The sequence below is a fragment of the Anticarsia gemmatalis genome, chromosome Z, assembly GCF_050436995.1.
Source record: "Anticarsia gemmatalis isolate Benzon Research Colony breed Stoneville strain chromosome Z, ilAntGemm2 primary, whole genome shotgun sequence".
Classification (NCBI taxonomy): domain Eukaryota; kingdom Metazoa; phylum Arthropoda; class Insecta; order Lepidoptera; family Erebidae; genus Anticarsia; species Anticarsia gemmatalis.
The window spans coordinates 18,508,423-18,531,454 of record NC_134776.1 but is presented as its reverse complement, the minus strand read 5'-3'; the positions used below and the strand labels follow the sequence as shown (position 1 = coordinate 18,531,454).

The 23,032-nt window shown below is 40.6% G+C and overlaps 1 protein-coding gene across 1 annotated transcript; it reads right to left on the bottom strand.

The window, feature by feature from the left end:
* Nucleotides 1-4,886: 4,886 nt before the first annotated feature.
* LOC142986732 (uncharacterized) lies at nucleotides 4,887-18,473 on the bottom strand. The gene is made up of 6 exons (XM_076135344.1): nucleotides 16,903-18,473; nucleotides 13,999-15,831; nucleotides 10,668-13,404; nucleotides 9,359-10,430; nucleotides 7,500-8,170; nucleotides 4,887-6,311 (listed from the first exon to the last, which is right to left on the bottom strand). Exons 1-6 carry the CDS (start codon nucleotides 18,471-18,473, stop codon nucleotides 4,887-4,889), a joined length of 9,309 nt encoding a protein of 3,102 aa, XP_075991459.1.
* Nucleotides 18,474-23,032: the final 4,559 nt, after the last annotated feature.

Here is a 23,032-nt window from a genome sequence, read left to right as displayed (position 1 = left end):
AAATAGCTTATTTATCTGATCTACAAAGATGAGGAAAATAAACTATTGTATGCTGATTACCAACATAATAAATTATTTTCTTAAATAAATGAGTTACCTCTTACTTAAAAGATCAGGTTTCAAAAATATTTACGCGTAGAAAAAGTGTCGTGCGCGTCACTTGTGACTTGAGTTTCGTGACGTTGATCTGTAGAGCTGGCTTTGTAATTTTATGGCGGGAAAAATGAAAAAATCGTTTCGTGTTAATTCAGTTTTGGCGTTCATTTGTTTATACTATCTGGGGGCACGGAAGTGCCCCCGCAAGTCGAGCAAAAAAAAAGCGGCACGGCCGTAACATCCTTTTCTCGAAGCAATTCGGGCTATTTTTGACACCCCTATAATTTCGTTGTGGATAAAACAAGAAGCCTGGATTTTCAGCAACTAATCAGTAATTGTATAAATACGGTATATTTAAAATTTCAGTCAATTTGAACCAGTAGTTTAAGAATGACAACTTGTTAAAATTTTGAATTTTGTCACTCACTGATTCACTGACTCACTGACTCACCGATCATCAAAAGTCTAAGGTACTTCTAGCAGACTTAGAAGCTTAAAATTTTGAATACAAATAGGGTTTAGTGTCTTTATCATGGGAAAATTCTAATATTTTTTAATTTCGATCCAGTTTTTTAAATACACCAACTGCAACAATAACTTTGTAATCTCATATAAATGTATAAGATTACAAGGTTACATTTGCAGTTAATGAATTATGATTACTGTAGAAAATAAAATAAATAGGTACCTACTATATTAGGCATAACGAGAGGGGGGTATAGGGTGGGTAAGGGTGTTTAGCTCATGAAACTGAACAACATTCCCAGAGGAAAATATGTTGAATTATGAAAAAAAAACGTCTTTCCATACAAATTGGACTTATGTTCGCTCTACAAAAAGAAGTGAGATGCCATCAAAAACATTCTGTAAAAACCTCAAGTCTCGCCGTAAAAAGTGGTGAGATCTATATAATATCAAGTCGATAAATCTATTTAGTCTCTACTTAAAGGACCTTCTGTCTTAAGTTATTACGTATGTTATTATCATGCCAATTTAAAAAAAAAACCTTTAAAACAAATAGATCGACTTGGTCATCGCAAGAAAACACAAATTCGCCATTAACATTTCAGGAGCATTAACTTCTCGTCGTGCTGTGTAGTGTGATACATACTAATAATCAAATCATGCGATGACCAGGTCGGTCTATTTGTTTTAAAGGTATTTTTTTTTAAATTGGCATGATAATAACATACGTAATAACTTAAGACAGAAGGTCCTTTAAGTAGAGACTAAATAGATTTATCGACTTGATATTATATAGATCTCACCACTTTTTACGGCGAGACTTGAGGTTTTTACAGAATGTTTTTGATGGCTTATATCTACGCAATGGAAGTAAAAAAAGTGAGGACTTGCAAAAAAGTGTCTATCGGAGTATAGAACTAGAAGTTGAAACGAAAAAGGTAAGTTCTAACATTGAAGTTTACCATTTGTACTTAATATTCTTTGTAAAACATATAAATAGTTTGTAGGGTAATTAAAGTGGTGCCCTTCTGCAAAACGTATAGATACATTAGATATTATGGCTTTTTCAAGATACGTTCACGTGGGTAATGGCTGTGAAATGTCTCTATATCATCGTACCTATATCGTATGAAACAAAAGACGGCATGTTTTACGTAAGACTCGGAAAAGACTGTCACAAAATTTTCTTCCAATCGAAAGACCACACCGAGTAGGTAATATTATAATATAAAGAATATAATCATGACTTTGATGGAATTAAGCAGAAAAAAGAATCAATTAAATTTGTAGATACCTACCATAAATTACGGTAGGTAATTTTCAGTTGGCGTTTAAATATTGATAATGTTAATGTCTTCGATTAGCTGATATTATATTATATCACCATGGGTCGGTATGACGGATAATCACGGCCGGACCAATGAGCACTTAGCTTAAAACCTCTAGGTACTTTGTGCCTCTAAAAACAAAAGAACTCCATTATACACTTTCATCATTCATACCCTATCTAACGCGTAGGATATTATTTTCTGACAACACTGAAATAGCTACATTTATTTAGTTTTATTGATATACCTAGGCATAAAAATATTTTTATGCTTCGAGCCCAAAAAAAACAAACTTCCTACAAAATTTCATCCCATATTTTAAGCCCTCAGTGGATGATTTTCTAAAAGCAACGAAACACGTATTTATGTATTTAATGGTACTTCATCCTTTAAATAAAGTTTTACATTTTAGCTTCTCAAACAAACTAACCTATTTTGGGATGTTTTTTGATGTCACTGAAAATCCACCTAGTATGTAATTTTACGCGTCTAAATTCGAAAATGACGAACTTCAGTACTAACTTTTATCCCCTATTTTACTCCTTTAGGGATGGAATTAAAAATCAATCGTTTGTCGGTGCCTAGGTACGAGTCCATTGCAAAAAGGCACCTTTTGTCCAAATTTTATGTTTCTAATTTTCGTGCTCTGCGATGATTATCAGTCAGTCACTCAGTAAGTTAGTCAGAACATGTAATTCTTAAACCACTCGGCTATCACAGCTCACACCTACTTAACGTACCTTAACAAAATTTTAACGGCAATGTATATTAGATTGAATATGCTAATAATTTTTGACAAAACGAAATAGGTATCTGGACAGCTATTAAGATAAAAAAAACGATGAAAGTAGGTAACTTTGTTTTAGACAATTAGGGCAGAATAAGATGAAGGTATAATGTATGGATGTGAATGAAGCAAGGAACGCTTGTAAGGATGGTACCAATTGACTTTATTTGGTATTTGCCTCTCCCTGTGGAAAAAGGCGTGGTATATGGCGAAAACTAAAGGGACGTTGAAGAATATTTGCTACTAGCTGACTCGTGCAACTTCGCTTGCGTCACATAAGAGAGAATCTATCAAAATTTTCCTCGTTTTTGTATCATTTTTTATTTCTCGTAGCGTAAATAGGCTATCTAACACTGAAACAATTTTTCAAATCGGACCTAGAGCTCCTGAGATTAGAGCGTTCAAACAAACAAACAACTCTTCAGCTTTATAATATTAGTATAGATGAGGTCGAAACATCAAATTACGTACATCTTCTGACATAGGTAGTTTTAATGCTAGCAATAACGTTTACATACATACCTGCATACATAAAAGCGCGCCTTCTTCCAATAGGGGTAGGCAGAGACCAGAGAATGCTCCTTGGTACGAGCCTTACAAACTTACTCTGCTTCATTCACATTCATACATCATGTCAGACCGGGCTGCCGGTTAAGAGTGCTATCATTTTGAAATAAATTTACCTAGCTCAAAAACAAATCAAACGTGAAAAACAAGAAAAAGTAATGCTTTCAGTTTAACTTATAGCATTAAATTGTGGCAATAGTAATATGTTATTAGGGTTAATATATACTTGTATATTTTGAACAGAATAAAAGGAATACCTATTTTAACGAAAAGTGTTAAAACACGTATATCAACAGTTGACATACTTATATAATATATTATCATTTAGGTAGGTACTCGGAAAGAGTAAACAAACGTTTAACGGTAAGACGTTAGGTAAGACTATGTTTCCTGAAACCGATATAAATAAAACCACTTTTAATTTTCTTTATATATTCAACAAGAAATATTCACTAGAGTGTACTTGATTACAAAACGATTTTTTATTTATAAAATTACAAAACAATGTCGATATTATTTACATTTTATCTTTTTTTTTCAATTTAAGTTAGGACTTTGCTCGAATGGCAATAATTATGCGTTAAGCAGCAGGAGTTTTCAAAAAACATTATGCATTACTAAAAAGGCGGTTAATTCCTTAATTATCAATTATCCTCTTCGTCGGATTCTATGACTACTACAGTAATAGAGTCGGCTGATATTTTATTTTTGGACAACAAGTTATCAACCACTGTCGTAACGTCTTGATTACTAAGTAAGTTATTAAGAATTATTACGGTTTCCTTAGTATTGTCTTCTTGATTTTTGTAACGTTGCAAAATTGAGGGACTTAACTTCTTTTGGGGCATCTGGTAGAGTGAGTAAAGATCGGTTTTTCTAAGTCGTGTAAAACTGTCACGCTTATCGTTATGATAATCACTGCAACTGCTAAAACAAACAAAGTAAGGGTTAGATGACTTAAGTAAAATTAATCCCTAAGTACTTTAGTACTTATTATTCTGTGCCCTAAGGGCTATTTGATTACAAGCGTTTCTTTGCGTTGTCGACTAATGCGGCAACATCAGGCGGCTTTACATCCGACAGGATCGAATTCGAATGCAATCGAGTTAGGTTTGACTGGATGTCAAATCGTGATCTTAATACCTGTACAAACCAGCGCATAATTGAACGCTGAATTTACGTACAACCAATTGGAATGTTTGATTCACATTCTTTTACTTTACACCAGCATTCGAACATGCGCTAGTTTGTAATTTAAGGGATTTCTTTAATCTATCTCGATCGCATTCGAATTCGATCCCGTTTGGGAGTAAACACCACTTTTTCTTAACACATTACTGTCCCACTGCAGGGCAAGCGTCTCCTCCTAAAAGAGGGGGAGGGGTTAGGTCTTGAGTCCACCACGCTGGCCAAGTGCGAGTTGGGGACTTTGCATGCCCTCAATAAATGTAGTCACTGTCACGATGTTTTCCTTCACTGTTAGAGCAAGTGATAATTATTTCTAATACATACATAACTTCGAAAAGTCATCGGTGTGTTGCCTGGGATTCGAACCTGCGACCACATGCGAGGGAGGTGTCAACTTAAACCACTCGTCTTTCGGATATGATAAATGAAAACTTAACTTTTTAAAATGTTGTTGCTTACCTCGGTGCAGAGTCTTCGCCTAAATAGTCAACGCTGTTTGAAAAACACTCCGTTACTTCTAACGTTGAGTTATCAGATATTGAGTAACATAAGTAATGTGACGATCTAGACGTCATATTGCTCTCTCTTAACGAAATCACACTTATGGTAATCATATTGTCGCTGTTATAAGTTGATGATGAAAGCATATCGCCTAAACTTAGAGAATCTTCACTTCGTATAATTAAAATAGAGTCAAAACTTCTATGAGATGAAGTTTCACTTGTTTGAATGTTATGCTTGCTCGGAGTAGCAAAATATCTCGAAAAGTCGAAGTATCTGTCAAATTTACTACTCCTTTCTACAGGAATAGACAGATTATTCGATGCGTCATTGATTAAACGTTGTTTTTCATTATAGTTAGGTTCATAATTATATTTATCAGAGTCATTGATGTAGGAGGATATGATGCTTAAGTCATTGTCTTTGTCACTGAGGTGTTTGATTATTTCATTTTGAAGTGGTTTATCTTTCGACTGCGGTAGATTATTTATTTTTCTGTAGTTGTCAAATAGTATTTTTATATCGTTATCTGATCGCTTAGGGCGAAGTTTTTGTTTTATGTCTTCATGAGAGTATTGTACTGAATTTTCTTTTGAAATATTTGTGCTTTCTTGGGGATATGCCGGAATACCAACAGCGCTTCCTACTGTCACTTTAATGCCTTCGTTATCGACAAAGACTCCACCTTTGACGCCTGGAAGACATTCATTAGGACAAGGGCAGAAAGACGATATATCGGGAGAAGTAACTCTAATCTTGACGTAGCTATGTTTAAATCTAATTCTCTTTTTGTCACAGCCACATGCACGATCGCATTTGCCTATCTTGACGATTTCTTGTAATTCTTCATCGATTCCAGCTTGCAATTTCTTTTTGGAAATTCTTTTAGAAGGTGATATACCTACACCCACTCTTTTAGATCTTGTTTTTATTACACCCCTTTTTTCTGAAGGAGTTGGTTCTGGTGGTAATCCAAATTCAGCCCTAATTTTTTTTATCAATTCTTTTTCAGATTTAGTTTTCCCTTCAGGCATAGGTAATCCAGCTTTGGCGAGTCCTCGAAGAATTTTTTCCTTTTGAGCTTTCTTTTTGCCCGCGAGAGGTGTAAACAAGCCATCTGCTTTAGCTTTGCGGATAATTTCTTCTTCCGACGGCGTCTTAGCTGGTGGCGGTATTCCAGCTTCAGCTCTCAATTTATATATTAATGACTTTTCAGACTGTGTTCTTCCTTCAGGTAGCGGTAATCCGGCTGCTATTAGGCCTCGTATAATTTTTTCTTTTTGGGCCTTAGTTTTACCTTCTAATGGTGTAAGTAAACCGGCTGCTTTAGCTTTCCGCAATTTCTCGGATGGTATTTCTGCAAGTGCCTTAGCTTCACGCTGTACCCTAGCTATCAGTGACTTCTCAGATGCTGTTCTTCCTTCAGGAGGTGGAATCCCAAGTTCAGCCTGAGTTCTAAGTACTCTTTCTTTCTCAGCTGGAGATAAGCCGTCCAGAGGTATTAGCGCTCCAGCTGCTGCTGCCTTGTCATGACGGTCTCTCATTGACTGAGTGGTAGGTTCGGGCGGCAGGCCTAAATCTCTCCGAACTTTATTAGATATCTTTTTTTCTGATGCTGTCCTCCCTTCAGGAATAGGCAGACCTTGCATTGCCAGTCCCCTTATTATTCTTTCTTTTTCTGCAGCTGACTTGCCCTCAAGTGGAGTAATAAGCCCAAGTTCTTTCGCTTTTCTTAATTTGTCCGAAGGCAGTCGAGGTCGTTTACCAAATTCTGCTTGTATCTTTTTAATTAGAGCTTTTTCAGAAGGCGTTCTTCCTTCGGGTAGAGGGATTCCCATTTCAGCCTGAGTTCGAAGAACTCTTTCTTTCTCAGCCGGAGATAAGCCTTCCAAGGGCACAAGAGCTCCTGCTGCTGCCGCTCTGTCGTGTAGGTCTCTCATTGACTGGGTTGTAGGTTCGGGTGGCAAACCCAATTCTTTTCGAACTTTATTAGATATTTTTTTCTCTGAAGCTGTCCTACCTTCTGGGATCGGCAAACCTTGCATTGCTAATCCCCTAATTATTCTTTCTTTTTCTGCGGCGGATTTTCCTTCTAGTGGAGTTAAAAGACCGAGTTCTTTAGCTTTTCTTAACCTATCAGATGGGAGCCGAGGTGGTCTTCGACCAGGTTTTCTAGCTTCAGCCTGTATTTTTTTTATTAATGCCTTTTCGGAAGCCGTGCGCCCCTCAGGCAATGGTATACCCATATCTGCCTGAGTTCTAAGAACTCGTTCCTTTTCTGCCGTTGATAGGCCCTCCAGTGGTACTAACGCACCAGCAGCTGCTGCTTTCTCATATTTTTCTTTCATGGATGCAGTTGTGGGTTCTGGTGGAAGACCCAGTTCTTTACGAATTTTCGCGGCTAACTTTTTTTCCGATGCTGTTTTAGCTTCGGGCAAAGGTAAGCCTTGGGCGGCTAATCCTCTCATGATCTGTTCCTTTTGCGCAGCAGTTTTACCTTCAAGAGGCGTGAGTAGACCAGCAGCCCTAGCTCGTTTTATCCTTTCAGATGCAGTTTTGGCGGGTGCCTTGGCTTCGGCCTTAATTTTGGCGATAAGCGCTTTCTCAGATGCAGTGCGACCTTCGGGCAGTGGAATACCCATGTCAGCCTGAATTCTTAGAACGCGTTCCTTTTCTGCCGGTGAAAGACCTTCTAATGGTACTAGCCCACCAACCGCTGCTGCTTTCTCATACTTTTCTTTCATAGATGCTGTCGTGGGTTCTGGTGGCAGACCCATTTCTTTACGAATTTTCGCAGATAATTTTTTTTCGGATGCTGTCTTAGCTTCAGGGAGCGGTAGGCCTTGTGCAGCGAGTCCTCTCATAATACGTTCCTTTTGCGCTGCGGATTTACCTTCAAGAGGCGTGAGTAATCCAGCAGCTTTTGCTCTTCTGATTTTTTCTGAAGTTGTTTTAGCAGGTGTCTTAGCCTCAGTTTTGATTTTGGCTATGAGAGCTTTTTCAGATGCAGTACGTCCTTCTGGCAAGGGTATACCCATTTCGGCCTGAGTTCTAAGAACTCGTTCCTTTTCTGCTGCTGAAAGGCCCTCCAGTGGCACTAGCGCCCCGACAGCAGCTGCTTTCTCATATTTTTCTTTCATAGACGCAGTTGTGGGCTCAGGTGGAAGACCCATTTCTTTTCGAATTTTTGCGGCCAACTTTTTCTCCGATGCTGTCTTAGCTTCAGGAAGCGGTAAGCCTTGCGCAGCGAGTCCTCTCATGATTTGTTCCTTTTGTACTCGGGTTTTACCTGCGAGTGGAGTGAGCAGTCCAGCGGCTTTTGCTCTTCTCATTCTTTCTGATGCTGTTTTCGCAGGTGCCTTAATTTCTGCTTGAATCTTAGATATCAGTGCTTTCTCAGACGCGGTGCGTCCTTCAGGCAATCGTATTCCTAACTCAGCTTGAGTTCTTAAGACTCTTTCTTTTTCTGCCGCTGATAAGCCTTCTAATGGTACTAGAGCACCCATAGCGGCTGCTTGTTCATACTTGGCTTTCATCGATGCGGTAGTGGGTTCTGGCGGTAGACCCATTTCCTTTCGAATTTTTGCAGCTATCACTTTCTCGGACGCTGTCTTAGCTTCGGGGAGCGGTAATCCTTGAGCCGCTAGCCCTCTCATAATCCTTTCTTTTTGAGCCGCGGTCTTACCCTCAAGTGGCGTGAGTAAACCAGCTGCCTTTGCTCTTCTCATTTTTTCTGACGGTGTTTTTGCTGGTGCCTTAGTTTCCTCCTTGATCCTGGCTATTAGAGCCTTTTCAGACGCAGTGCGTCCCTCAGGCAACGGTATTCCCAGTTCAGCCTGAGTTCTAAGTACTCTTTCTTTTTCGGCTTTTGATAATCCTTCCAGAGGAACAAGTGCTCCTAGCGCAGCTGCTTTCTCATACTTTTCTCTCATAGCTGGAGTTGTAGGCTCTGGTGGAAGACCCATTTCTTTTCGAATTTTTGCAGCCAACTTTTTCTCTGATGCCGTCTTAGCCTCAGGCAGCGGTAAGCCTTGTGCAGCGAGTCCTCTCATGATTTGTTCCTTTTGTACTCGGGTTTTACCTGCGAGTGGCGTGAGCAGTCCAGCGGCTTTTGCTCTTCTCATTCTTTCTGATGCTGTTTTCGCTGGTGCCTTAGCTTCTGCTTGAATCTTAGATATCAGTGCTTTCTCAGACGCGGTGCGTCCTTCAGGCAATGGTATTCCTAACTCAGCTTGAGTTCTTAAGACTCTTTCTTTTTCTGCCGCTGATAAGCCTTCTAATGGTACTAGAGCACCCATAGCGGCTGCTTGTTCATACTTGGCTTTCATCGATGCGGTAGTGGGCTCTGGCGGTAGACCCATTTCCTTTCGAATCTTAGCAGCAATTTTCTTTTCGGACGCTGTCTTAGCTTCGGGAAGTTGTAAACCTTGAGCCGCTAGCCCCCTCATGATCCTTTCTTTTTGGGCCGTGGTCTTACCCTCAAGTGGCGTGAGTAAGCCAGCTGCCTTTGCTCTTCTCATTTTTTCTGACGGTGTTTTTGCTGGTGCCTTAGTTTCCTCCTTGATCCTGGCTATTAGAGCCTTTTCAGACGCAGTGCGTCCCTCAGGCAACGGTATTCCCAGTTCAGCCTGAGTTCTAAGTACTCTTTCTTTTTCGGCTTTTGATAATCCTTCCAGAGGAACAAGTGCTCCTAGCGCAGCTGCTTTCTCATACTTTTCTCTCATAGCTGGAGTTGTAGGCTCTGGTGGAAGACCCATTTCTTTTCGAATTTTTGCAGCCAATTTTTTCTCTGACGCCGTCTTAGCCTCAGGAAGCGGTAAGCCTTGTGCAGCGAGTCCTCTCATGATTTGTTCCTTCTGTACTCGGGTTTTACCTGCGAGTGGAGTGAGCAGTCCAGCGGCTTTTGCTCTTCTCATTCTTTCTGATGGTGTTTTCGCAGGTGCTTTAGCTTCTGCTTGAATCTTAGCTATTAGTGATTTCTCAGACGCGGTGCGTCCTTCAGGCAATGGTATTCCTAATTCGGCTTGAGTTCTTAAAACTTTTTCTTTTTCTGCTGCTGATAAACCTTCGAGTGGCCTTAGCGCACCCATAGCGGCTGCCTGTTCATATTTGGCTCTCATCGATGCGGTAGTGGGTTCTGGCGGTAGACCCATTTCTTTACGAATTTTTGCAGCTAACTTTTTCTCGGACGCTGTCTTAGCTTCGGGGAGCGGTAATCCTTGAGCCGCTAGCCCTCTCATAATCCTTTCTTTTTGAGCCGTGGTCTTACCCTCAAGTGGCGTGAGTAAGCCAGCTGCCTTTGCTCTTCTCATTTTTTCTGAAGTTGTTTTTGCTGGTGCTTTAGTTTCTTCCTTGATTCTGGCTATGAGTGCCTTTTCAGACGCTGTGCGTCCCTCAGGCAACGGTATTCCCAGGTCGGCCTGAGCTCTTAACACTTTTTCTTTTTCGGCAGAAGATAAGCCTTCCAAAGGAACAAGTACTCCTAGCGCAGCTGCTTTCTCGTACTTCTCTTTCATAGCTGGAGTTGTGGGCTCTGGTGGAAGACCCATTTCTTTTCGAATTTTTGCTGCCAACTTTTTCTCTGACGCCGTCTTTGCCTCCGGAAGCGGTAAGCCTTGTGCAGCGAGTCCTCTCATGATTTGTTCCTTTTGTACTCGGGTTTTACCTGCGAGTGGAGTGAGCAGTCCAGCGGCTTTTGCTCTTCTCATTCTTTCTGATGTTGTTTTCGCAGGTGCCTTAGTTTCTTCTTGAATCTTAGCTATCAGTGCTCTCTCAGACGCGGTGCGTCCTTCAGGCAATGGTATTCCTAACTCAGCTTGAGTTCTTAAGACTCTTTCTTTTTCTGCCGTTGATAAGCCCTCTAATGGTACTAGAGCACCCATAGCGGCTGCTTGTTCATACTTGGCTTTCATCGATGCGGTAGTAGGCTCTGGCGGTAGACCCATTTCTTTACGAATTTTAGCAGCAATTTTTTTCTCGGATGCTGTTTTAGTCTCGGGTAGTGGTAAGCCTTGTGCAGCGAGTCCTCTCATGATTTGTTCCTTTTGCAGTGTCGTTTTTCCTTCGAGAGGAGTGAGCAAACCAGCAGCTTTTGCCCTTCGGATTTTTTCTGATGGTGTTTTCGCGGGTGCCTTAGTTTCTTCCTTAATCTTGGCTATGAGTGCTTTTTCAGATGCGGTACGTCCTTCAGGCAATGGTATGCCTAACTCGGCTTGAGTTCTTAAGACTCGTTCTTTTTCTTTTCGTGATAAGCCTTCTAATGGCCTTAGCGCACCCATAGCGGCTGCCTGTTCATATTTGGCTTTCATCGATGCGGTAGTGGGTTCTGGCGGTAGACCCATTTCTTTACGAATTTTTGCAGCTATCATTTTCTCGGACGCTGTCTTAGCTTCGGGGAGCGGTAATCCTTGAGCCGCTAGCCCTCTCATAATCCTTTCTTTTTGAGCCGTGGTCTTACCCTCAAGTGGCGTGAGTAAACCAGCTGCCTTTGCTCTTCTTATTTTTTCCGACGGCGTTTTTGCTGGTGCCTTAGTTTCTTCCTTTATCCTTGCGATGAGAGCCTTTTCAGACGCAGTGCGTCCCTCAGGCAACGGTATGCCCAGTTCAGCCTGAGTTCTAAGTACTTTTTCTTTTTCAGCAGAAGATAAGCCTTCCAGAGGGATAAGTGCTCCTAGCGCAGCTGCTTTCTCGTACTTTTCTTTCATTGCTGGAGTTGTAGGCTCTGGTGGAAGACCCATTTCTTTTCGAATTTTTGCAGCCAACTTTTTCTCTGACGCCGTCTTTGCCTCAGGAAGCGGTAAGCCTTGTGCAGCGAGTCCTCTCATTATTTGTTCTTTTTGTGCTGCGGTTTTTCCTTTGAGTGGAGTAAGAAGGCCAGCAGCTTTTGCTCTTCTCATTTTTTCTGATGTTGTTTTCGCTGGCGCCTTTGCTTCAGCTTCAATCCTAGCAATGAGTGCTTTTTCAGACGCTGTTCTCCCTTCTGGCAGTGGGATGCCAAGTTCAGCCTGAGCACGAAGAACTCTTTCTTTTTCTGCTGACGATAAGCCTTGTAAAGGTATAAGCACCCCCGCCGCCGCTGCTCTGTCATGACGGTCTCTCATTGATTGAGTAGTCGGTTCCGGGGGTAGGCCTAGCTCTTTCCGAACCTTGTTAGCAATTTTTTTTTCTGATGCTGTCCTCCCTTCAGGAATAGGCAGGCCTTGCATTGCTAGTCCCCTTATTATTCTTTCTTTTTCTGCTGCGGATTTTCCTTCCAGCGGTGTAATAAGCCCCAGTTCTTTAGCTTTTCTTAGCTTATCAGAGGGTAGCCGAGGCCTACCCAATTCTATTTGTATCTTTTTTATCAAAGCTTTTTCTGAAGCCGTTCTACCTTCAGGTAAAGGTATTCCCAGTTTCGCTTGAGTTCTAAGAACTCTTTCTTTTTCCGCCGTTGTTAAACCTTCTAATGGTATCAGAGCACCTGCAGCGGCTGCTTTCTCATACCTATCTTTCATGGATGCAGTTGTAGGCTCTGGTGGCAAACCCATTTCCCTGCGAATTTTTGCTACTAACCTTTTTTCCGAAGCTGTTTTGGCTTCGGGTAGTGGTAAACCTTGTTTCGCTAAACCTCTTAGAATCCTTTCCTTTTGCGCTGCTGTTTTACCTTCAAGCGGAGTTAGTAAGCCCGCAGCTTTGGCCCTTCTCATTTTTTCCGATGTCGTTTTGGCAGGGGTTTTAGACTCCTGCTTAATTTTAGCGATGAGGGCTTTCTCAGATGCAGTGCGTCCTTCGGGTAGAGGGATACCGAAATCTGCCTGCGCTCTTAGCACTTTTTCCTTTTCTGCTTGGGTTAAACCATCAAGCGGAACTAGTATACCAGCAGCGGCGGCTTTTTCATACTTTTCCTTCATAGACGCAGTGGTTGGTTCTGGAGGAAGTCCCAGTTCTTTGCGAATTTTCGCGGCAATTTTTTTTTCAGATGCTGTTTTGGCCTCAGGCAGAGGTAAGCCTTGCCTGGCGAGTCCTCTCATGATTTGCTCTTTCTGTGCTGCGGTTTTGCCTGCAAGGGGCGTTAGTAATCCCGCAGCTTTAGCTCTTCTCATCTTTTCTGATGCCGTTTTGGCGGGCGCTTGAACTTCTTCTTTAATTCTGGCTATGAGCGCTTTCTCAGACGCAGTGCGTCCTTCAGGTAGGGGGATACCCAGATCAGCTTGCGCTCTGAGAACTCTTTCTTTCTCTGCGTGCGTTAAACCTTCAAGTGGCACTAGAACACCAGCAGCAGCAGCTCTTTCGTATCTATCTTTCATTGATGCAGTGGTAGGTTCTGGAGGAAGGCCCATTTCTTTGCGAATTTTCGCGGCAATTTTTTTCTCAGATGCCGTTTTAGCTTCGGGCAGAGGTAAGCCTTGCCTTGCAAGTCCTCTCATGATTTGCTCTTTCTGTGCTGCGGTTTTACCTGCAAGTGGCGTTAATAATCCCGCAGCCTTGGCTCTTCTCATCTTTTCTGATGTAGTTTTGGCGGGCGTCTTTGCTTCTTCTTTAATTCTGGCTATTAAGGCTTTTTCAGAAGCAGTGCGTCCTTCGGGTAGAGGGATACCGAAATCGGCTTGCGCTCTGAGAACTTTTTCTTTCTCTGCTTGCGTTAAACCTTCAAGTGGCACTAGAACACCTGCAGCAGCAGCTCTTTCGTATCTTTCTTTCATTGATGCAGTGGTTGGTTCTGGAGGCAGGCCCATTTCTTTGCGAATTTTCGCTGCAATTTTTTTCTCAGATGCTGTTTTAGCTTCGGGCAGAGGTAAGCCTTGCCTTGCGAGTCCCCTCATGATTTGCTCTTTCTGTGCTGCGGTTTTGCCTGCAAGTGGCGTAAGTAATCCCGCAGCCTTAGCTCTTCTCATCTTTTCTGATGGTGTCTTGGCGGGCGCCTTGGTCTCTTCTTTTATTCTGGCTATCAAGGCTTTCTCAGATGCAGTGCGTCCTTCCGGTAGTGGGATACCAAAATCTGCTTGCGCCCTTAATACTTTTTCTTTCTCTGCTTGCGTTAAACCTTCAAGCGGCACTAGTACACCGGCAGCGGCGGCTTTTTCATACTTTTCTTTCATTGATGCAGTGGTAGGTTCTGGAGGAAGGCCCATTTCTTTGCGAATTTTCGCTGCAATTTTCTTTTCGGATGCCGTTTTAGCTTCAGGTAGAGGTAAGCCTTGCCTCGCGAGTCCCCTCATGATTTGTTCTTTCTGTGCTGTAGTTTTTCCTGCAAGTGGCGTTAATAATCCCGCAGCCTTGGCTCTTCTCATCTTTTCTGATGGTGTTTTAGCGGGCGCCTTTGTTTCTTCTTTAATTCTGGCTATGAGCGCTTTCTCAGACGCAGTGCGTCCTTCAGGTAGGGGGATACCCAGATCAGCTTGCGCTCTGAGAACTCTTTCTTTCTCTGCTTGCGTTAAACCTTCAAGTGGCACTAGAACACCTGCAGCAGCAGCTCTTTCGTATCTTTCTTTCATTGACGCAGTGGTTGGTTCTGGAGGCAGGCCCATTTCTTTGCGAATTTTCGCTGCAATTTTTTTCTCAGATGCTGTTTTAGCTTCGGGCAGAGGTAAGCCTTGCCTTGCGAGTCCTCTCATGATTTGCTCTTTCTGTGCTGCGGTTTTTCCTGCAAGTGGGGTTAGTAATCCCGCAGCCTTGGCCCTCCTCATCTTTTCTGACGGTGTTTTACCGAGCGCCTTAGCTTCTTCTTTAATTCTAGCTATGAGCGCTTTCTCAGATGCAGTGCGTCCTTCGGGTAGAGGGATCCCGAAATCTGCCTGCGCTCTTAGCACCTTTTCCTTCTCTGCCTGGGTTAAACCTTCAAGTGGCACTAGAACACCAGCAGCGGCGGCTTTTTCGTACTTTTCTTTCATTGATGCAGTGGTAGGTTCTGGAGGAAGTCCCATTTCTTTTCTTATTTTCGCGGCAATTTTCTTCTCTGATGCTGTTTTGGCTTCTGGAAGTGGTAAGCCTTGTGCAGCTAGTCCTCTCATAATGCGTTCCTTTTGCGCCGTGGTTTTGCCTTCAAGCGGTGTAATTAATCCTGCCGCTTTTGCTCTCCTCATCCTCTCCGATTGCGTTCTTGCAGGTGCTTTAGCTTCAGTTTTGATTTTGGCAATAAGGGCTTTTTCGGATGCAGTTCGTCCTTCGGGCAGAGGTATGCCTAAATCTGCTTGCGTTCTAAGAACTCTTTCTTTTTCAGCTTGAGTTAAGCCCTCCAAAGGTATAAGTGCGCCAGCAGCAGCAGCTCTTTCGTATCTCTCTTTCATTGATGCAGTAGTAGGTTCCGGTGGAAGACCCAGTTCTTTACGTATCTTGGCAGCTAATTTTTTCTCTGATGCTGTTTTAGCCTCTGGAAGCGGTAAACCTTGCTTGGCTAACCCTCGCATGATTTTTTCTTTTTGAGCAGTGGTTTTGCCTTGGAGCGGCGTGAGCAAGCCTGCAGCTTTAGCTCTTCTAATTTTTTCTGATGCTGTTTTGGCGGGTAGCTTCGCCTCTTCTCTAATTCTGGCTATGAGAGCTTTTTCAGATGCTGTGCGTCCCTCAGGGAGTGCGACACCCAGTTCAGCCTGAGCCCTTAAAACTTTTTCCTTTTCGGCCGCTGTGAGACCTTCTAGAGGGACGAGTGCGCCAGCAGCGGCTGCTTTTTCGTACCTTTCTTTCATTGATGCTGTTGTAGGTTCTGGCGGTAAACCCATTTCTTTGCGTATTTTTGCGGCAATTTTTTTCTCAGATGCTGTTTTGGCTTCAGGAAGTGGTAAACCTTGTGCTGCCAACCCTCTCATAATACGTTCCTTTTGCGCTGTGGTTTTACCCTCAAGCGGCGTTATTAAACCCGCAGCCTTTGCCCTTCTCAGCTTTTCAGATGTTGTCCTTGCAGGCGCCTTAGCTTCTGTTTTAATTCTAGCTATCAGGGCTTTTTCTGATGCAGTTCGTCCTTCAGGCAGAGGGATTCCCAAGTCAGCCTGAGTTCTAAGTACTCGTTCTTTTTCGGCTTGAGATAAGCCTTCTAGAGGAATAAGTGCTCCCAGCGCAGCTGCTTTCTCGTACTTTTCTTTCATAGATGCCGTGGTTGGTTCCGGTGGTAGACCCAATTCTTTTCGTATTTTTGCAGCTAACTTCTTTTCTGATGCTGTTTTAGCTTCGGGAAGCGGCAAACCTTGTTTTGCTAGTCCTCTCATAATTCTTTCTTTCTGTTCTGCAGTTTTACCTTTTAATGGGGTCAGAAGCCCAGCAGCTTTTGCTCGCCTGATTCTTTCCGATTTCGTTTTTGCGACTAGTGCTCCTGGTGCAATCCTTTTCACTATTTCTTTTTCTGATGGAGTCAGTTCTTCTGGTAATGGAATTCCTGCTGCTATTCTTTCTCTAAGAATTTGTTCTTTTCTTGATCGAGTTTTGCCTTCCAAAGGCGTTAAAAGACCAGCTTTTTTCGCTTTTCTCATAATTTCAGATGGCGTAGGTGACACGTAACCTGTTGTTGCTTTGATTTTTTTTATTAACTCCTTTTCTGAGGGTGTCTCACCTTTTGGTAATGGAAGTCCCGCCGCAGCTCTACCTCTGAGTATTTTTTCTTTTTGTTCCTTAGTCTTACCTTCTAATGGAGTCAAGTAACCAGCAGCCTTAGCTTTACGAATCTTTTCAGTTGTGATTGAGGCTCTCTTTGCAGTTGCTTTTAATTTAGCAATTAGGGCTTTTTCTGAGGCAGTTCGCCCTTCTGGTAGTTCTAGCCCCATTTCTGCTTGGCGTTTAAGAATTTTTTCTTTCTGTGAGTGTGTTTTACCTTCCAAAGGCGTTATTAAGCCAGCTGCTAGCGCTTTAGCATATTTTTCCTTTTGTGATTTTGTTCTTGGTTCGGGAGGTAGCCCTAAATCATCTCGTACTTTTTGTATCAGCCTCTTCTCTGAAGCAGTTGTACCTTCAGGCAATGGACGGCCCTTTTTTACTAAATCTCTTAATTTTTCTTCTTCTGGAGACATTGGTGTAATCGGTTCCCTCTCAGATTCAGGTGTCAATAGACCACAGATACATTCATCGACAGGTCCTTTTGATTCTTTTATGTGTTTAGCCGTTTTCTCGTCAAGTTTTTGTCTTTCTGCGGGTGGTAAAGCTGGCGGCCCACGCGGTTTGACAGTAGCTTTAATTTGAGCTATTAAATCTTTTTCTGAGGACGTACGGCCTTCTGGTAAAGGGATGCCCATTTCCGCTAAACCTCGGAGAATTCTTTCTTTTTCTTTTGGAGTCTTTCCTTCTAATGGTTGTAAAAAACCAGCATCGGCGGCTCTTGCGTATTTATCTCTCATTGCAGCCGTCTTAGGTTCTGGAGGCAGGCCAAGTTCCTTACGGATCTGGTCTATGAGTTTCTTTTCAGATGCTGTTTTTCCTTCTGGTAGCGGAATACCTTGCATGGCAAGACCTCTCAGTATTTTTTCTTTTTGAGCCGGAGTTTTGCCTTCTAATGGAGTCAGTAAACCCGCAGCTTTTGCTCTGCGTAGTTTTTCTGATGGTGCTAATATCGGTGCTTCTTCTGCTTTTATCTTAGCTATTAGAGCTTTCTCGGAAGCCGTCCGTCCTTCAGGCAGTGGTATTCCTAACTCATGCAAACCTCGCAGTATCCTTTCTTTTTCTTTGTGTGATTTGTCTTCCAGTGGTTGCAGCAAACCAGCATTAGCAGCTTTTAAGTACCTTTCTTTCATAAGTGGAGTTTTAGGTTCGGGGGGCAGGCCGAGATCTGCACGAACTTTATCAATAAGTTTTCTTTCTGAAGCAGTCTTTCCTTCTGGGAGTGGGATTCCTTGCATTGCAAGTCCTCTTAATATTTTCTCTTTTTGTTTTGGAGTTTTTCCTTCAAGAGGCGTTAAAAGTCCTAAAGCTTTTGCTCTTTTACGTTTTTCAGACAATGTATCCTCTTTTATGCCTACTTCTTTTTTAATCTTTTGTATAAGAGCTTTTTCTGAAGCTGTTCGGCCTTCTGGAAGTGGGATTCCCATTTCGGCCTGAGCTCTTAATATTTTTTCTTTTTGAGCAGCTGTTTTCCCTTCCAGCGGCGTTATCACTCCCATTGCTGCAGCTTTTTTCATTCTTAACTTTTCAGAAGCAGTTCTTGCTTTTGGTGGGAGGCCAAGGTCTCTTCGTACTTTTTCAATTAACGCTTTTTCTGAAGGGGTTTTACCTTTAGGCAAGGGGGCCCCAGCTTTAGCTAATTCCTTTAAGATACGTTCTTTCTCCGCGGGTGATTTACCTATCATTTCCTTCTCAGCTTTTCTAGTCAGGGCTTTTTTTTCTTTTAGGCTTGCTGTCTCTAGGCCAACTGAAGCCAATGATTTTCTAACTTCTCCAAAACGTCTCTCCTCAAGTGGTTTATGACCACATAGAATGCAATTACAATTATCACAGTTTTTCTTTTTATAACAGTCATAAAGACTCTTCATCACCTCAAACATAGCATCCGAGTTACACGAACAGCAACAACTTTCCTTATTTGTGTTAACCTGACATCGATATACTTTGAATTTTGTTTGTTTGTTACGATATTGTTGTGGTGCCATATTGGCAAAACGTTTAGAACCAATATTATTACATCCATGTTGTTTCTTTGATATAGCAGTAGAACTTGCTGTCCTATGCTTTGATGCTACGAGGAGTTTACTACTTAATATCAGTTCAGGCAAGCTAGTGTGTACTGATATTTGATTGCGGTTCCTGTTCAATATATGAACAGGCGCATGAAAATATGATTGTTCCTGTATAGAGTTCTTTATTTTGTGTTTATTGTGCTTTCCTTTCTTTTTCTTGTGAACTATTATGCTAACATTTTTAACGCCATTGCATGGGCCGTTGTTATCATCAATATAAGAATATTGATACTGTAGTTTTTTAATGGTATCGATATGCTGTAAACCCATTATAGTACGATTTTTTTATTTCGGTAATTCTTCGATGGCTACAAAATTTCAAGTATAATGTTAAAATGCCATAATATCTTATCATATATTATGACATTTAAGACTGTGAACAGCTACCGTTTCATTATCGTTGTTGCGCTTTCTGAAATTTGATTCGTTTTTTCATAGGTTAACATAATTTCTTTAAGCTGTAACAAAAAGACAAATTTTACGAAACCTTTAATTTATTATGAACATGTAGTGATGGGCGATTTAAAGTCAAACGGAATGAGGAGTGCATCTCATTACATACTAGACAATGATGAGAGCGGGCCACGATTTAGAATAATTATTTTTCATTTTAAACGAGGCACAGAAATACTGTTTCGCGTTGGTATTTATAGTCTTCTAACAATCGATCAATTCATACGCACAATGTACATACATAAATAAAATCACGCCTACCCATACGGGTAGGCAGATTAACATCTACGCACCTGACCTTTATGTATGACATCGCCGATATAATCTGTATAGATATATCTCATGATCTGTGTGTTAGTTCACTTATTTATATGATCAATAAACAAAAAAAAAATCTGCGCGATTCACACATGCTCATTTGATTCCAAAATAAGCAGAGTTTTTACTTTGGCAACTAAATAACTGATAAACCAACTTATAAGTTAATAACCAACAATGCTGTAATTATAAGCACGTGTATATTATAAATTATTACTTATTTGTATTAATAAACTGCCGATGTAAAAGCGAAGTAGCACAGTATATCATAGCTCTTACCCATTTATGCTGTATGCATGTTTTTCATACACGGTTTATACACAATTCATTAGATTCTTCGAACAAAGTCCTAAATTAAAAACTAGTTTATTAATTCATTGATTATTCACATTTTAGATTGTTTTTAACACATTTGTGCAGTTTTTATAAATATGATAGATTTTTGATTGAAGTTTAAATATCATTGGCCAGTGATCGTTAGATTAAAAAGTAGCAAAGCATGTAGGTTTGTTATATTTTTGATCCTTAGTGAACTTAAAGACCTTAATTACTTAAATGAATATTGACAATACTTAAAAATATGCCACTTAAAATTAAATTATCAACTTAATATCCTTATAAAAGTAAAGCAGCCATAACGTTGTCAACACTGGTCAAAATCTGACTAGTGTCGCTAAATTATTCAGTATGAGTACTTATCTGTTTCATCGTGCTTTGGCGACGTCGCTCGGAGTACTTTTAGTTGGTCGTGGCTTTTTTCCTATGCCGACTCACCAGTTGAGTGCTTTGACGTCGCAGTCTGGAGACCGAGGAAGGCTGCTGAGATTCTAGTAACATTAACAAAAAACTCACACACGGTCATTTAATTCCAAACTAAGCAGAGCTTGTACCTTCTATGGTAACCAAATAACTGATAAACATACTTATATACTTCTAAATACATATTTATATAGATACATTAACATCCAGGCTCAGAACAGATACTCGTGCTCATCACACAAAGATTTGTCCCGGGTGGGATTCGAACCCACCACACGCGGCGCTACGATTATTGCGGCGAGGTGACCGCTTAAACCACTGCGCCAAACGTGCAGGCAACAACAACGAGTTACAGAACAGATACTCATGTTTATTATACAAATATGAAAATAAAAATGTAATATAAGAAAGTTTAAACTTAAAACCCCTCATACGGGCATAGCCACTGGCATATTTTTTTTTTTTAGATTATATAGTTCTAAGACTTCTAGTACTTAACTTGTTTTGAGGTTTATCATTGGCTACATGGCTACATTCTAGTCCAACAATTTTATGCAAAAAATAATATGTAAATCTTTTCTCCATATATTTTTTCTGTATTATTGTTCTTGTCTAAGAAACTTCTTTCTACTTTCAATGAAAAGTTGTAAGGCATTTTGCTGACACCGGTTGTTATTCATGTGAAAACCTGTTGAATAACATTTTATCCTGCACTAATATGTCACATTTGCTGCTCGAACCTTTGTCTTTATACAACCGCTATCGTTTTATAAGTAGGATAAGTAGGATAATACTATAATAAACTTTATAGGTGAAATTTACCCTTACTGATGATATTGAGGGGATTTGTAAGTCATTGCTTAAACCATTGTCATAAATTATCGAATTTCATACATTCATTTAACGATCGAACGAATCGACGAACGAACGACAAAGATCATAAAACGCCACTTGCCCACGGACCATTACAAACTTCCCTTACTTGATTCACATCCATTTAAAGATCTTGTCGTCCGAAACCACCGGTTACGAGTAACCTGAGGTTCGTAACTTGACCATTTTGCATGTAATCACTTATAACATCTGTGCATTTATTTCTAGGGTTTTCTGACCCAAGTGTTAGTCTAGTAATAATATGAAATAGTAATACTGATCTAACTATACAATTAATTAGTAAGCGGGTAGTAAAAAATAGTCGCGAATTCCCTTGTTTCATTATGTTAACACTAGGAGTGTACGTAAACTTAACTTAAAAACAAAACTTCATATTTAATTTTAATATTCTTATATTTATTTTCCAAAAATAAGTCAAGTAGGTTGTAAATACAAGGCTTAACAATATTTTAATTTAATTACAGAGTTTTTGTATGAAAACGCTACAAGTGTATGTAGTTAGGTGTTTTTTCAAGTAGTTATATAACACTTATAATTTACAATGACATCTTCAGTATTTTAGTTTTTTAGATAAAGGCGTAATGATTCTGACGGATTGATTCTGCGGAAATTAAATAGGCAATAAGCACTTTATAATTATATTTGATGTCGCCATGACCATAGGCTACGTATATTACAATTATAAGGATATGTAATTATAACCCCGGATTGTTAATAAGACATTCTGCAATGAAACTATAAATTACAAACGCTAGTACATGAATCGCAGTGAGTAACCTTCATTTTGCTTTTGAATATATTACGTAGATACATCAGCCCAGTCTCCAAATTCTTTTTATGTTGGGCTTGAATTCGTGACCTGATGCCAGAATTCCTTCTTTGACTATTGAGCTGCAGTCCGGCCTTCTTAGGAGAAGAAGGCTCATCCATGGGTAGAATTTGTGCAATGGGTGAAGTTTGTGTAATTGCTGGGATCTGGGGAATTTGTTGGTCTTCATTCGAACAAGTGCGGCATAAAGGCGACGAGGGTGGGTTTTCGTTATAAACACATACACAATCATCGGAGTCCTGTTTTGCTGATATCCTGCATTTCTCTGAAATTTAAAATATAGGTTATTTATTTTTAATAGATACAGGCTATATTTTTATGTACTATGCTGACACTAAGGGTGACAAATCAACATCGAGCTATGCTGCGCTGTGCTATGTTTGGTCAATTCGCTCGTCTAATATTTTAATGAGGATACACACAAACCATGCTGTGCTGTGCTGTGTGAGGCTACGCTCTGTTTAAAACATCGAGCACAAACTTGTAGCATAGCTCGATGTTGATTTGTCACCCTAAGACTGCTCGTACTTTTAACAGTTATTGAAAAAATGCTTATTGTATACATCTAATTGGACTTTGCTAAAATAGTGGGGTCAAAGCCGGACGTAGAGCCGTGGCCGGAAATAGGAGTGGGTTTATTTTAAAAAACAGTTTTGCCCGTTCATTCAATACCCGAGGGAGTAGGATAAGCAAAAACATTTTCAAATAGAGCTGCATTCAGAATTATAATATATATTTTTCATTTATTTTAATGAGAACGCACTTAAGCCTGCACCATCGCCACCACACTTGTAGGGCGCCTCAAAAGTTGTTTGAAAGATCAAATGCCAAAACCTCGTGATATTATGCTTACCGCTAAGCACAACATAAATTATATATCACAGAACGATGAAGCGTCAAATCTTTAGTCCACCGCGCTGGCCACGTGCTAGATAGGGACTTAAACTGTACACTATAATCAGTTATTAAAACTGATAATTATTTATTTACAACTCATTGTAAACACGAAAAGTCAAAGGTCATGACTTGGATTTTAAACCTCATTTGGGAGGCAATTGCTAAATACTATTATTTCTTAAGTAACTCAGCTTTTACTACTCTACAAAATGAAAATTAGGCATTGTTACTTTTTGTGCAGGATTCCGAGGGTTCGTTCGCTTTGCAGCAGCAAACAGGAAGTGGACTAGGCACTTGGGTAACAGCAGCTTTTTCAGTTAAT

Coding starts and splice junctions, on each gene's coding strand:
- LOC142986732 (XM_076135344.1), bottom strand. CDS start 18,473: ATGGCACCACAACAATATCGTAACAAACAAACAAAATTCAAAGTATAT. Junction 15,832..16,902: donor AGGGAACCGATTACACCAAT/GTCTCCAGAAGA, acceptor CCTGATAGCTAG/AATTAAAACAGAAGCTAAGG. Junction 6,312..7,499: donor AAATTAAGGCCGAAGCCAAG/GCACCCGCCAAA, acceptor GCTAGGGTACAG/CGTGAAGCTAAGGCACTTGC.